This window comes from Ananas comosus, unplaced genomic scaffold, assembly GCF_001540865.1.
Source record: "Ananas comosus cultivar F153 unplaced genomic scaffold, ASM154086v1, whole genome shotgun sequence".
NCBI classification, from domain to species: Eukaryota; Viridiplantae; Streptophyta; class Magnoliopsida; order Poales; family Bromeliaceae; genus Ananas; species Ananas comosus.
The window spans coordinates 7,501-21,849 of record NW_017893364.1 but is presented as its reverse complement, the minus strand read 5'-3'; the positions used below and the strand labels follow the sequence as shown (position 1 = coordinate 21,849).

Here is a 14,349-nt window from a genome sequence, read left to right as displayed (position 1 = left end):
TTTATAGATATATATATATATATATATATATATATATATATATATATATATATATATATATATATAGAATTGAGCTCCTATGCTTTTAAAAGTACTAAGTTATTAGTGCTTGTAGATTTTTAGCCCTTGAATTAAGGGATGTGCGGTTAGGATGATGTGGGCCCCCTATGGTTGAGTGGGTGGTTGGTTGAATAGTATCATCTAATGGTTAAAAATGATTAGAGATGTAGATCTAACGGTAAAAAATTTACAAGCACCAAATACTTGGTGCTTTTACAAGCACCGTAGCCGGACATATATATATATATATATAACTATGCTAGTATACTATTAATAGCACCAAGTCATTGGTGCTACCAAGTTTTTGGCCATTGGATTAAGAGATGTACGGTTAGTATGATGTGGACCCCCTAGGGTTGAGTGGGTGGTTGGTTGAATTGTATAATCTAACGGGTGAAAATGATCAAAAAGGTAGATCTAACGGCGGAAAACTTGATAGCACCAAGTGTTTCGTGCTATTAATAGCATAGTAGCGGAACTATATATATATAGAGTCCGGCTACTATACTATCGATAGTAGCAAGTTCTTGGTACTATTGAGTTTTCTACCGTTTGATCTACCCTTTGATCATTTACATCCGTTAGATTATACTATTAAACCAACCACCCACTCAACCCTAGGGGACCACTATCAATTTAACCGAGGACCACTATTATCCTAACCGCACATCCTTTCATCCAACGGCCGAAAACTCAATAGTACCAAGGGCTTGGTACTGTTGATAGTATAGTAGCATAATTNTATATATATATATATATATATATATATATATATATATATATATATATATAAAATAATAATAATAAATTAGTATTATAATATGGCGCGGCCCTTAACTAGTTCTACATTAATTACGATCTTCGGATGCCGGAACAAAGTAAGGATAAAAAAGAAACAAACAAAGAGAGACAAAATATAATTAAAACCCAAACTCCCGCATCTCGATAACGCTGTGGCACGAGCCCGAATACGCCACGTCATGCCAAAACGCCACGTGGCAGCAATACCTTCCAGTCCCACATGGTTCCGAAGTCCGAACACGTGGCGACCCCCGACAGGGAAATGGGGAAGATACGAGAGTAATAGGTCTGTCGCGCGTGGCACCGCCCACACGTACGATCGAGGTATGGTCGAGAAGCGTCTGGAGCCTCACTCTCCGGAAACGCACTTTTTTCTTCCCCTCGTCGTTTTCCGGCTTCCCCACGAAAGCAGAAGCGAATTAATAATCACCTCCGGGATAATTTCACCCACAACCGTAGATAAATAACTGCAGCTCAAGCTTATATATATATATTATGTATTATATAAATATAAATTAGTTGAGGGGAGAAGAAGGACGGACGGACGGACGGCCGGGAAAGTGATTAGCTAGGAAGATGGGTGTGATGGAGGGCGTGATCGACTACTTGTCAGAGCTGTGCGAAGGCCCCATCAGCCGCATAAAGAAGCGTAGGAAACCCAAGCAGTTGCAGGTACGTATACACGCACAGAATTAAGCCCATCATCATCATCATCATCATCATCATCATCATCATCATCATCATATATATACATTCGGCGCTAATTCATTCAATTCAGTGCATATGTGAGACATCCAATTAATTTTTGCATACGTGCATGATGATGATCAGTTCATGAAAAATAAATGCTGTCCATGCATGCTTAGGCCGCCAGGCTGCAGGCAAACTGCAGCCTGTTGGTACGTACGTGTGCTTAATTATCTTCTGATAGACTATATATGTATAGCTAATTATTGACACCATGCATTGACCCAGTACTACTCTCGTATTGATCTTCTCAGACGGTGGCGATGAAGGTCCGAATAGACTGCCAAGGTTGTCAGCGGAAGATCAAGAACGCTTTGAAAGCCATGAAAGGTATATATATACTACTCTCTTTGAGAGATTTCGATCATATAAAAAGAAGTTTTGGCTGAAATACTAATTAAGTGGTCTTCGAGTTGAGCCCTAGGGGGTCAAGTTTTCCGTGAAGTCTTGAACTGGCCTACGGTCAACATCTTTTTAATTTGAAGTATATATATATATTTTTATTTTGGTTCATGTTCTTAATTAGTCAGTGTTGAGGAATTAATTATTGCTATTAATTAATTAGTTTCTGCATTTAGAGCATCCATTAATTGATTTTATCTTTTTCCAGTCTCTACGGGATGGAAATGGAAAGGATTAAAATTTTCTCTTCTTAATTTCCTTTTCTTTTAATTTTGTTTGAAGTTCCTCATTAAGTCTCTCTGACCCCAAGACTCTTCCCAAATTAAGAGTCTATTTGAACCTTTCATTTTATGAAGCTTACGTGCCTAGCTCAAAACCCTATCTTTTAGGTAGCACTTTTATTCAGGAGATAGTGGTAACATACCTTGGTGAAATCGTGAGTCAAAGAATAGATACACGGATATTTATAGATGTATAAATAATTTGACGTTGACAATATATAATTTCATTTTTAGAATATATAGGGAACTGGTGGAATATATTCAAATTAATAATTGTCGATCACTAAAGCATAACTTGGGTCAAACTTAAGCTAGCAGTGAATTATATATATATATATATATATATATATATATATATATAGTATTTTGAAAGCATAGGTTACCGTTGCACCACATACTGCCAAGAAGCGCCGTTCAACTCATGTTATAATAATCATCTTATTTATGATCAATAATTACAATATGCAATAAATTAGTTCTTCAATTTCAATTTTTTTCAATTTAAATTAATTCTTCGTATAATTTAAATTACTTCAGTTTAAAATCAAGGATTATAAATTTGCTTTTCACTTTTAAATTTCTTCAATTTAAATCAGTTTAATTACTTCAGTTTAAAATCAAGGATTATAAATTTGCTTTTCACTTTTAAATTTCTTCAATTTAAATCAGTTTAATTACTTCAGTTTAAAATCAAGGATTATAAATTTGCTTTTCACTCTTAAATTTCTTCAATTTAAATTTGTTGATCACGTAATTTATATTACTTTTATTTAAATTAATTCCCATGGAGGATGGAGGATTATAAAAATATCTGTTTATGAACCACATAAAAAAAAATTAAATTATGATCCCAATTACAGTCAGAATTAATTTGCTTAATTTCTTTACTTCTTGGCAGAATTAGCTCTAAAATTAGTAGCATACAATAAAAATTTAATCTATTATGCAATTTAAACTGCATTTAGAAAGAAATTTAAAATTGTTCTTTAGTTTTAATTTAATTTAGTTGTTCAATTTCTAAATTTACAATACTAATTGTAGTAAGAATTTATTTGCTTAATATTTTACTCCTTTCTATTTCAAATTTTCATTTTCTTCTTTCATGTGAAAAAGTGCTATTAGCTCTAAATTTGGTAAAAATAGTAAGAAATTTAAATAAATATAAAAACTAAAATATATTATGCAAGGTTGTGCCCTTAAAAATTAAATTATTAACTTTATGACTTTATAATTATAAATTATTTACTTACATTCTATTAGCATATCATGATAGTATTATTTTAATTTGATTCAATACTTTTTCAAATAAAATCTTAATTAATTTGTATAAATTAATATATATTATATAAAAGTTATAAACAAAAAAATAAAATTAAAATCCGTGCATCGCACAAGTTAGTTGCTAGTATAATTAATAGTGTCTAATATTATATTCAACTTAATTTTTCTCTAATATTTGGGCTCGAAATATTTGTGATAAGTGTAAAATATAGACTTTACTAAACAAGAAAGAAATTAAAGAAGATTAGAAGTCTTGAGGGAATTCAAACTCATATATAATAAACTTGTGCTTTGATTATACTCTGTGTTAAATAATATAAACTAACAGTCGTTTTTATTTTCTTTCAGAAGCTTAAATAATCAGAGAAGTTTTAATTAATGTTATACGTTCATCAAGTACAGGAGGAGTACATGCAAATCACTCAATTTAAAATCTATATACAATTATGAAAAAAAAAAAAAAAGTAACTATATATTTATTATAAAAATGTTAGACGCGCGTGTGTGTTACATGCATGCAGGGGTGACAAGCGTGGAGGTGAACGCGAAGCAGAACAAGGTGACGGTGACGGGGTACGTGGAGGCGCGGAAGGTGATGGAGCGGCTGGCGCAGCGGACGGGGAAGAAGGTGGAGCCGTGGCCGTACGTGCCGTACGAGATGGTGCCCCACCCTTACGCCCCCGGCGTCTACGACAAGAAGGCCCCGCCCGGCTACGTCCGCGGTGTCGCCCTCGTCGACCCCGACGCCGCCCCCCTCGCCCGCGCCTCCTCCCTCGAGGAGAAGTACGTCTCCGCTTTTAGCGACGAGAACCCCAACGCCTGCGCCCTCATGTGATTGAGTATATATCAGACCTCATGAACCTTGTGTGTGTGTGTGTATATATATATAGGATGAGAAGTAAGGGTTGATGTGGTTTGTACATGTATATAACACAAATGAGCTAGGGGAGTTGTTGGGTTGTTTTGTGTTGTCTTGTTGTTGTTGCTGTAAATTGCTCGGAGTTTGCAGTTTTTATCTATGTTTGTAATTAATTTATTTTGTGGTAGAGCTACAAGAGTCAGAAATATATAAAATTTGCTGTATAGAGATAGTTGTCTAGCATTTTATGTGGGTAAATTACACCATTAGATTCCAACCTTTTTTCGAGTTTTAAATTAGGTCTCCAACCTTTGTTCTGAATCCTGCCGTCTATATTTCCGTTACAGTTAGACGAAAACTACACGTGGATGCCAACATGCATGGCGAAGCGTTGGTGTCTTTTTGAAGGAAAAAGTTTTTGCCTTAGGTCATAAAGTTCTTTGACCAGTCATTTTTAGGGAATATAAATATAAAATGTTTGTAACCCTTTCTTTCTTGAGGATTAATACAACATTGATTTTTAACCTTTTTACGTGTTATGTTTTGTTTAGATTTGTAGTTAGTTAAATTGGAGTTAAATTCTGATCTAATTGAGATTATATTTAATTTGGCATATATGGATTATAATTAGGAGTATAATTTTAATTGAATTAGAATTAGACTCTAGTTAGGAGATATATATTATATATACATGATACGACCAAATTAATAAAGCCGCGACCAAATTAAGAGCCATGCAAAATTAATTAAGTTGTTGGTGACCTGCCGTGCTCTAATTAGAGGCAAGCTCTAATGACGCCGCATCTCTAATTAGATCTATGCTAATTCTGTACGGGGGCAGCAACATGAGCCGAGAGAGTTGGAGCTCTATTAATAATTGAGTACCTGCGAAAGGAGCCGTACGTAATGCACTAATCAATACATATATTAAAGGCTCAGTTTTACTGTGGCCTACGTGGCGCTTTCTCGGCGCCCCCCGCTTGCCCCGCGTTGCGTGGGTGCTCCGCGCTCGCCCTGCGTTGCGTGGGTGCTCGGGAGGGGTGCGTGTCGCCCTACCCGCGTCTCCCGGACCCTGTCTCCTGACGCCGCGGGATGTGGGGCGTTGCTCCCTACCCGTACGCGCGGGCGCACGGTGTGGCAGGAGCCCTAGCTTTTCCGGTGTGCACCGTGTCCCAACTCCTCTCTCTGCGGTGGCCGTCGCGGTACGCCTCCGCGCGTGCGCCGTACTCGCCTACCCTAGCATACCCATGGCCATCGTCGTCCTTCTCCTCGCCGGCGCCACATGTTGCCTGCTTGGTGCCCATAAGCTTGGCCTACGTGGCCAATTCTCGGCGCTCGAGAGAAAGAGAGGAAGAGAGAAAGAGACAGAAAGAGAGAGAGAGGCGTGGGGGCCTGCGCGCGGGCCAGAGAGAGAGAGAGAGAGAANGATAATGATAAGTAGAGGAAAACGTGGAAAATGATGGCTTCGAACAGGCGGAAGTTTGGACGGCCTATTCATAGGCAACCACTTCCTATTGTTCTTTTCCTTGGTCGTTGCACACATGTTCCTCCTACGGTAATCTATTGCTTGCTCCTATTACTATCCTATGCTTACGAGAATTTTGCCGACTTAACTGAGCCTTACCTTTTTAGTTTTCCCGTGAAGACTGCTTAAATTTTCCTTTTTTCTTTTCCGAGACATTATGTTAGAATTAAGAAGAATAGCAGAATATATTTGTGATTAATACTAATTTCTCTATTGTATTTTCTAGGTGATGATGATAGNAATTTTTTCTAATTTTTTATTAATTAGTTTCTGATAAATGTATAATATTGCTAATTAATATTATAATTGACTTATTTAGTTAGACACTAACCGCTTCAGCTCTTAAATTAATATATATATATATATATAGAGTCCGGCTATTATGTTATTAATAGCACGAAGCACTTTGGTGCTACCAAGTTTTCCGCTGTTAGATCTACCCTTTTGATCATTTTCACCTGTTAGATCATACTATTCAATCAATCATCCACTCAACCCTAGGGGGGCCATAATATCCTAACCGCACATCTCGTAATCCAATGGCCAAAAACTTGGTAGCACTATAGATATATATACCCAATTTTGGATTTTTCATGATAAGTTTAAATTTTAAATTTAATTTTGGAATTTAAAAGTTGAAATTTAGAATTTAACATCAAATTTAAATTTAAAAATATCAAATTAAAATTTAAAATTATAATTTTAGTTTTGAAATAATAAATTATAAATATTTAAGTTTTAAATATTCAAATTGTAAAATTTAAATTGAAAATTGAAAATTTATTATAAAAGGCGGGAGAGAGAGGAAGATGGTTGATATAGCATGGTGAGAATTAGGAATAGCTATTCTCACCCTAAAAAATTAGAGTTTGGGCATGTTTGGGGGCTTTAATATTAATGTTCTTGGCGGGCCCACCTATGGATTCTTTTGTGAAAGGAGAAAATGTTGTTCATATGAATGAATCTGTTTTCGTTTTCATAATTGGGAACCTTAGAATCTAATTAGTTACTTTCATGATCATATATTTATATATATGTATGCGCGCGCGCGCGCACACACACATAAACAGTACACATGTTTCAAAATTATAAGTAATGATACATATGTTTGGAAATTTAATGATAAAAGCCAAGAAGTAAACACAGTAAATTAGAAGTAACGATATACATACTTGAAAATTTAAGACAAAAAAAAACTTGGTCAAATGCTCACTCCGATAGTAAAAGCATCTTCATTCTTTTTATAGCATAGCCAAAACTTTTTCCCCCCCCTTTTAGTAGGATTTTATATATTTTTTCCAACTTTGTCAAAGAAAGGTTGTATTTCATAAACTAATTAAGGAAGAATCATAGCAAACAATAGTATGAATCATATTATAACCGTGTATGGGAAAAGAGGAGGAGGCAGTTGAGGATAGGCAAAACTGTCCATAAGCATAGAGTAGTAGCAGGAACAGCAGGAAACCGCAAGGAGAGAAAGTGTGCAGGGGAAAAAAACGCAGCAATGACACAACATAGTTTGGCGAACAGTAGATTACCATTAATCTATTTGCTTTTTTTGAATTACAATCTTGATTATTTACGTTATGTAGGCGCGGTCACACCCGAGCGGGAGCAGGCGCGAGCGAGCAGGAGCGGGAGTAGGCGCGGGCGCGGGGCAGGTGCGGACGCGGCGTGCGCGCAGGAGCGTGGGGGAAGGAGTTTGGCGGAGATATTTTTTTTTCCCCTTCTCTCTCTTTACATATAGAGAAGAGGATTTTAGAGTTTTTTTTAATTTTAATTTAATTTTGACTTTAATTTAAGGTATTTAAATTTAGATATTTAATTTGTAATTATAGATTTTGAATTAGAAATGAAATTAAAATATAAATTCAATCAAGCATTCTGAATTTGATATATAAATTAAAATTTTGAATTGCTTATAAGTTTAAATTTGAATCAAATCAAAATTTAGTTTTATATTTGAATTGTCCACTCAATTTTACATTTTATTTTTTTTGGAAAAATATATTTAAAATTTTTGCGATTTTTATGCAGGCCTTATTGGTGATTCTCCCGTCATGCTTGCCAAACCTCAAACTTTTATGAATGCAAGTGGTGAATATGTAAGTAAATGTCTGTAACCGATCTAAATTATGTATAAATATCTAAAGCAATTCTTATGATAGTTCTATTCCAGTTTTATGATGTAAATTAGAACTTTTTCATGTAGGTTGATTTGCTGGTTTCATATTACAAGGTACCACTGAATCAAGTACTTCTGATATATATATCATATTGTTGTTATGCAACTACTGATATTTCGTTCTTACTATTAGCTTTTGATGGATTTTTAGTTATACCTTTTGCAAAATTGCGGCTACTATAAACTATCGAAACTTAAATTTTAAATTTTAACAATTGTTATTGAAATTTCACCATTTAAAATTTAACAATTGAATTTTTTAAATTTAATTTATAATTTAATATTTAAAATATTAGCTTTTGAAATTTAAAATTTAAAATTTAAAATTTATAATTGTATATTTTTCCTTAATTACTAAAACTAAATTTTAAAATTTTCCTGTTTTAAATTTTACATTTTAATTTCTGGGTTGTAGATTTTAAATTTTATATTCAAATTATAAAGTTTAAAATTTTAAACATTATTATATATATTAATTTACTAAATATATCATGGAATGTCAAATTATCTAGCTAAATTCCTCAAAATTCAAAATTACAGCGAGTTATTCGATGCATATAAAAGTTTAGAATTAGAAAGATTAGGAATCAACAAAACTCTAACTAAAATCATATATTCAAAATTAACAAATTGAATTAAGATAAAATATATTTTTTAAAATTTAAATGTTCAAAATGTTAATTTCAAATTTTAGGATTTAAACAAAAGGGCGTTAAAAATTTTTAATTTTAAATAAATTGCATAAATTTTCCGCCGCGAAGCGCGGGCCTACACTAGTGTATATAAGATGTGAAAGTATCTCAACCTACCTGCTTAAGAGTAAAATACCAGGCTGATAAGAATAGGTACTTAAAACCTTGTTTGACTACGTTGGTTCCTGATTTGAATGAAATCCTAATTCTTTTTTTTTTTTTTTCAGTTTTCTTTGTTTCGAAACTCATTAATTGCTAATATGTAAATATGAGTTTTTAAATACGAAAAGCAGAGTCATTATTCTAGGATACAAATATCCCTTCCAACTTGGGGATGGAGCCTGCACCTGAACTTGACTAAGGATAAACCAGAAAAATTTAATTGCCCAATACAATGACACACAGAATAAATTCATCTCATCTCTTCGAAATTCGAATAAATGAATGAAAAGCTACATTAATAATTAGTGGATGTAATTTTCAAACGAAGTTTGCAACTAAATGAAACCTTCCCAAGGTGTCTAGCTAGCGCCACACAAGCATATCAATTTCTCTAATCCTATTGGCCCCCCAACAAAACCCAGTGTCCTGTTGCGCACATATTCCCCCGGTTCCCGGTTCCGTTCTCAACCACAACAAGGTGAGATATTCATACAAGTGCTCCCTCCGCCAACCATATGAAATAAATGGCTCTAAACATCCCCAGTCATCTTTAAATACACCACAACTACGTGCGTGGTCTCTGATTAATCTCTCGATGTGAAAATAAGAGGTTATAATTAACAGTACGTACGTAGCACTGGGCACTACTAAATAGAGAGATGCTTCGTCCTCTCGATCCACACGGCAAGCCCAATCAAGCAGCATCTACGGGCATGCGTCACGAAGACGGCAGCGGCAGCGGCGGTCGCGAGAGGCTGAAGAAGCTGCGTCTTGAGGTGGCGGGACAAGTCCGCATACCCGACGCGTGGGGAGAGGAGGGCAGGCTCAAGGACTGGGCCGATTGCTCGGCTTTCGGCCGATCGTTCGTCCCCGTCGGTGTAGTGTCGGCCCGGAAGGCGTTGATTGAGGAGTTTCTCCAGCGGGCGAGCGAAGCCGGGTAGCTAGGATTGAGTTGGAGAACAAATTAATCTTGTTGACTCGAAGAACACGTACGATCGAGAGGTTATTGATTATGCATGTTTTCATTACGGAAGAGGGTAATTAATTATAGTGCATGCCCATATATTTTAAGGAGGTTAATTTTATTTTGAATTTTAGACTACTTATATCATAGGTTTTGTACATATATGCATGATAACTTGGAGACGGTGTCGAAGAGAGGAGGTGGGGGATTGGAGAACATTGCCAAAGCTATTAGACAAATATTATACATGTGCTCCGACATTAATATCAATACTAGCTAGCTTTGACAATATCAGTTTCGAAGGAGAAATTAATCAATTAACTTTCTTACTATTTTATGTCCTTCTTTAATTGTGCGCGCTGAATGTACTAAAATAGCTTGAATTTAATGTGCATATAAGTAATGCATAAATCAAGAGTCTAAAAGGAGAACAGAACAAACTAGGTAATCTTATCGTTAATGATAAGCTAAATGCCGATGATGGAATTCGCATGCTAAAATTCTTTCAAGCTTTCAAAATATTTTCATAATAAAAGTCAAATAGCGTTTAATGATCCTCGTTCTACGAGGATTTTCATATTTCTGGTAAGCTTCTTGATAATTTTAGAAATAAAAAAGAATAATGTTGCTGGGAACAAAAATTTTACAGCATGCATCCTATGGCGACAGTGCTCATATTGCAAGTGGATAGGAAGGACATTGACCCTAAATGCTTTCGACACCCGTGAGGTAGGGTGTAGGTAACCTTACAAATACTCTTTTGAGGACCTACTATGTGTGTGGATTCGTAAGTCTTTGATTATGAAAAGAGTGCGGTTCTCTAAAACACAAATAAAGTAATATTAGCATATACCATAAAACCGCTCACCTGTTTAGAATTTAAACTATTGTACCATATGTGCGATTTGTAGATGTTGGCATTTGGTTAAACCGAATCGGATGCATATGATCGGACTCGATTCGAGGGTTATTAGATTGTCTAATCAGACTAGACTTAATCTCGCTTTTAATTTTGAAAGCTATTTAGAGATATCATTTAGTCATATTAGGACAGCTATCATAAATTGATTCGGTCTAACTTTCTACCTATCTATTAGGGTGTTGGGATTCCTATAAATATACTGATGATTCTCTTATAAAGATGCACAAGAAATTAAAAATAGAAAAAATACTTATAAATTGGTGAGAAATTTGTGAGCTATCTTGTGAGAGAGAAAAATCACATTCTCCATTAATCTCCTGCTTCTGGAGGGTCTTGAATGGTAAATTATAGACCTAACTTGTTCATAGCTCGATCTACCACTAGCTTGGGAGTGTTAGAAGATCTTTATAGATAATCCGAGAATACGCGAATTAACCTCTATGATCCAAAACTTATTACATTTTTAATACTAGTCGATTTTGAAAAAGGTACGAATAAATATTTTTGATGGGTTTTAAATTATATAAGAGAATTATTAGGTTGATTCCGTACCCTCAATAAATTTTTAACAAGGCATGCGTAGATATATATAAAGTTGTTATTGTTTAGATATTTTTTTCTTACATGCTTGTAGTTGCTAACGACGAATTTTTCTAGGATGAATATAAGTGCATAATTTTTACACATCTTATAGCACTTATGTTGTAAATTAAACCTACAAAATTTAATTTGATTCGGTTTTATATTTTATGAGAAGAACGAAATCCTAGATAGAAATTTTGTGGGTAATTTGTTTGATGTGTAGTATATATTTCACTATGAAACTTGCATAATTTAGTAGAACTCTTTATAAATTTTCTATTCATATATTACATGCATATTTTGAGCCTGTGAATTAAGGGTGCGTTTGGTTCGAGTTATCCTGGCAGGATTACAGGCAATCTTGGCAGGATAACTGTGTTTGGTTAATCCGCTATATAATCTAGTCGTTAATATAGCATTACAAATCGAGCAGGATTACATCGAAAATATTAACGGGAGGGGGGTCGTGTATCTTGCATTACTGAAATCCGTTAATACTACATATTATGTAAAATGACAATTTTACTCTCCAACAATCCTAAATCTAATTAACAGCATTATTTTTATCTCTCTCTCGCCTTCCCTCGCCTCTCTCTCGCACGCCGCTTTCTCTCGCTCTCTCTCTCTCACGTCTCTCTCTCTCTTGCGCGAGCGCACGAACACCTATCATCTTCTATTGCGTCGTCCTCCCAGGTCTTCCCTCTATTTGTCATTTCGCAAAAAATAATATTCAAATGACCACAATAAGGACAATTTTGAAAAAAACTATACTTTTATGTTAGGATTACTAAATTTTATAAATTGAACCAAACGTATTAATGCTATAAACATTGTAATCTAGTATTATATTACTGTATTAAACCAAACGCGCTAATGTAGCATCAGTAGTAATCTCACGTCGAAATTCAAGATACCTGGATATGTTGAGATACTTTGTAATATTACATAACTCGAACCAAACGGGCCCTAAAGGTTATAGATATATTATTTTTTCTTGATTAAAAAATTAAAGATAGTTTCTTCCCGTGGGGATAGAACCATGCGGCTCAACCGCGTTGCACAGGCCATGTAGGCCCATGTTGGGTCGGGCCCACCTGCTCGGGCGACGTACCAAAATAAATAAAATAAATAAATAATTATTTTTGAAATTTATTATTATTTTAAATGCACATTAGATGATTTATTATGCCTAGATAGTACGTGTTGCATGCATTTAAATTTTTAAAAAATTTTATCTTATGATTTTTGGATAAAGCTTTTTGGCATTGTATAAATTTTTTATGTATGCTTAGTCAAATAAAAGTTTTTATTGTGGTAGAGTGATCATATACTTTATTCCCAAATGCTATAGTTTTGTACAACTCAATTAAATAAGTAAAAATTAGCCGTAGGACGTGTGAGTGATTATTAGCATAGCGAAAGTTTTCTTTACATAAATATGATCTTTTTCAATTTGTTTAATTAGAGATGCGACAACATATAATATATGTATTGTGTGCTAATTTTTGTATATCTTTTTCTACACACAGTGTGAACTTATTCCGATAATATGAGCTCAAAATAAGTAGTTGTTGATCTGATTATAGAAGAGAAATTGGACAATGACAATTATGATATTTGACACCGTAAAATTTAATGTGTCCTCGCTGAGCAAGAAGTTCTAGGAAGCTTGAGTAATAAGATGGACCAACCCACAGAGGGCAATAGTATTCAGGTTCGCTGAGATATGGAAGCCTATACTAATTGGCTCAAAAAGGATCTCATCGCTTGCATCATGTTACTGAGTAACATGCAGAATGATCTCTTATGCGAATATTAGCAGTATCCAACTGCTTTTGACATGTAGAAGGCTCTAAACATTAAATTTGATGCGACTTTGGCTACAAGATGTGCAGCATGACTATGCAGTTTGATAGTTATAAGAAGCGTGCCAATCAGATCATGAAACAGCACATGAGAATAATATCAAATATGATTCCCGAGTTAAAGTCGGCTGGCGACACTTTGACTGATGAGCAGCATGTCTAACTATGATTTGCTCCTTTTCCAAATTTGTGGGAACATATACAAGTCAATTTGACATACAATAAAAACGTTAAAACCTTTGAGAATGTTGTACGATAGAGTTGGAAAAGAAGCACCTTAAGACTATTAAAACCTCAATTGCCAATACTACTAAGTTAAATTTTTGCAAAACACCCAGCTTTAAGCAAAAGAGGATTACTGAGCCTCAAAGCAATATCGAACCTACGGCTAAGAAGGTGAAGAACACCAAAAGAAAAAGAAGTAAACGAGGTGGTAAGAAGGATAAATCAAATATGACCTATTTCAATTGTAACCAGCCAGGATGCTTCGCTCGGAAGAAGGTACTCCTTTATCCTGATTCTCATTCTTTTATTTCTTCTAACATATTTGTTGCTGAACTGTCCTATGTAGATTGTAGACTCAGAAGAACAGATCACGTAGCGAGAGATCGGATGAGACTCGTCGAGTGCCGTTGTGTACTTGATGGAGCAGAAGAGTATGCATGGAGAACGATTCGAGTGTCGATGTATTAGGCATTAGCATGTGAAAGTTGATCATGCATTGTGGTCGAACTTTGGACCTTCATGATAGACTTTATGCTTTAGAAATTCGGCGGAATTTGTTTTCTGTTATTGTTATGCTCAAGTTAGGCGTTTCTTTTAGTTTTGAAAATGATATAGCTAAAATTCATTTTGACACTATGTATTATGTCAGAGGTTTTATCTTAGATGGTTTTATAGTTTTGGACATTGATTATAGGGTTACTTGCATAATATATATATATATATATATATATATATATATATATATTGTTGGACTGGGCTACTATTAGTAGCAAAATCCCATTGTTGCTACCAGTTT

General features: G+C 34.7%; 1 protein-coding gene across 2 annotated transcripts in view; it reads left to right on the top strand.

Moving 5' to 3' along the window:
• Positions 1–880: 880 nt before the first annotated feature.
• LOC109705781 (heavy metal-associated isoprenylated plant protein 27-like) overlaps positions 881–14,349 on the top strand; it is a 17,245-nt gene continuing 3,776 nt past the window's right edge. The window contains exons 1-3 of one of the 2 annotated variants that reach the window (XM_020226567.1): positions 881–1,533; positions 1,863–1,938; positions 4,094–4,450. In XM_020226567.1, the coding sequence (XP_020082156.1) occupies positions 1,438–1,533; positions 1,863–1,938; positions 4,094–4,407 (486 nt within the window). In that variant the 5' untranslated portion in view covers positions 881–1,437 and the 3' untranslated portion in view covers positions 4,408–4,450. Of the gene's footprint in view, positions 1,534–1,862; positions 1,939–4,093; positions 4,656–14,349 lie in introns of those variants that run through there. The other variant, XM_020226566.1, reaches the window with a different exon arrangement.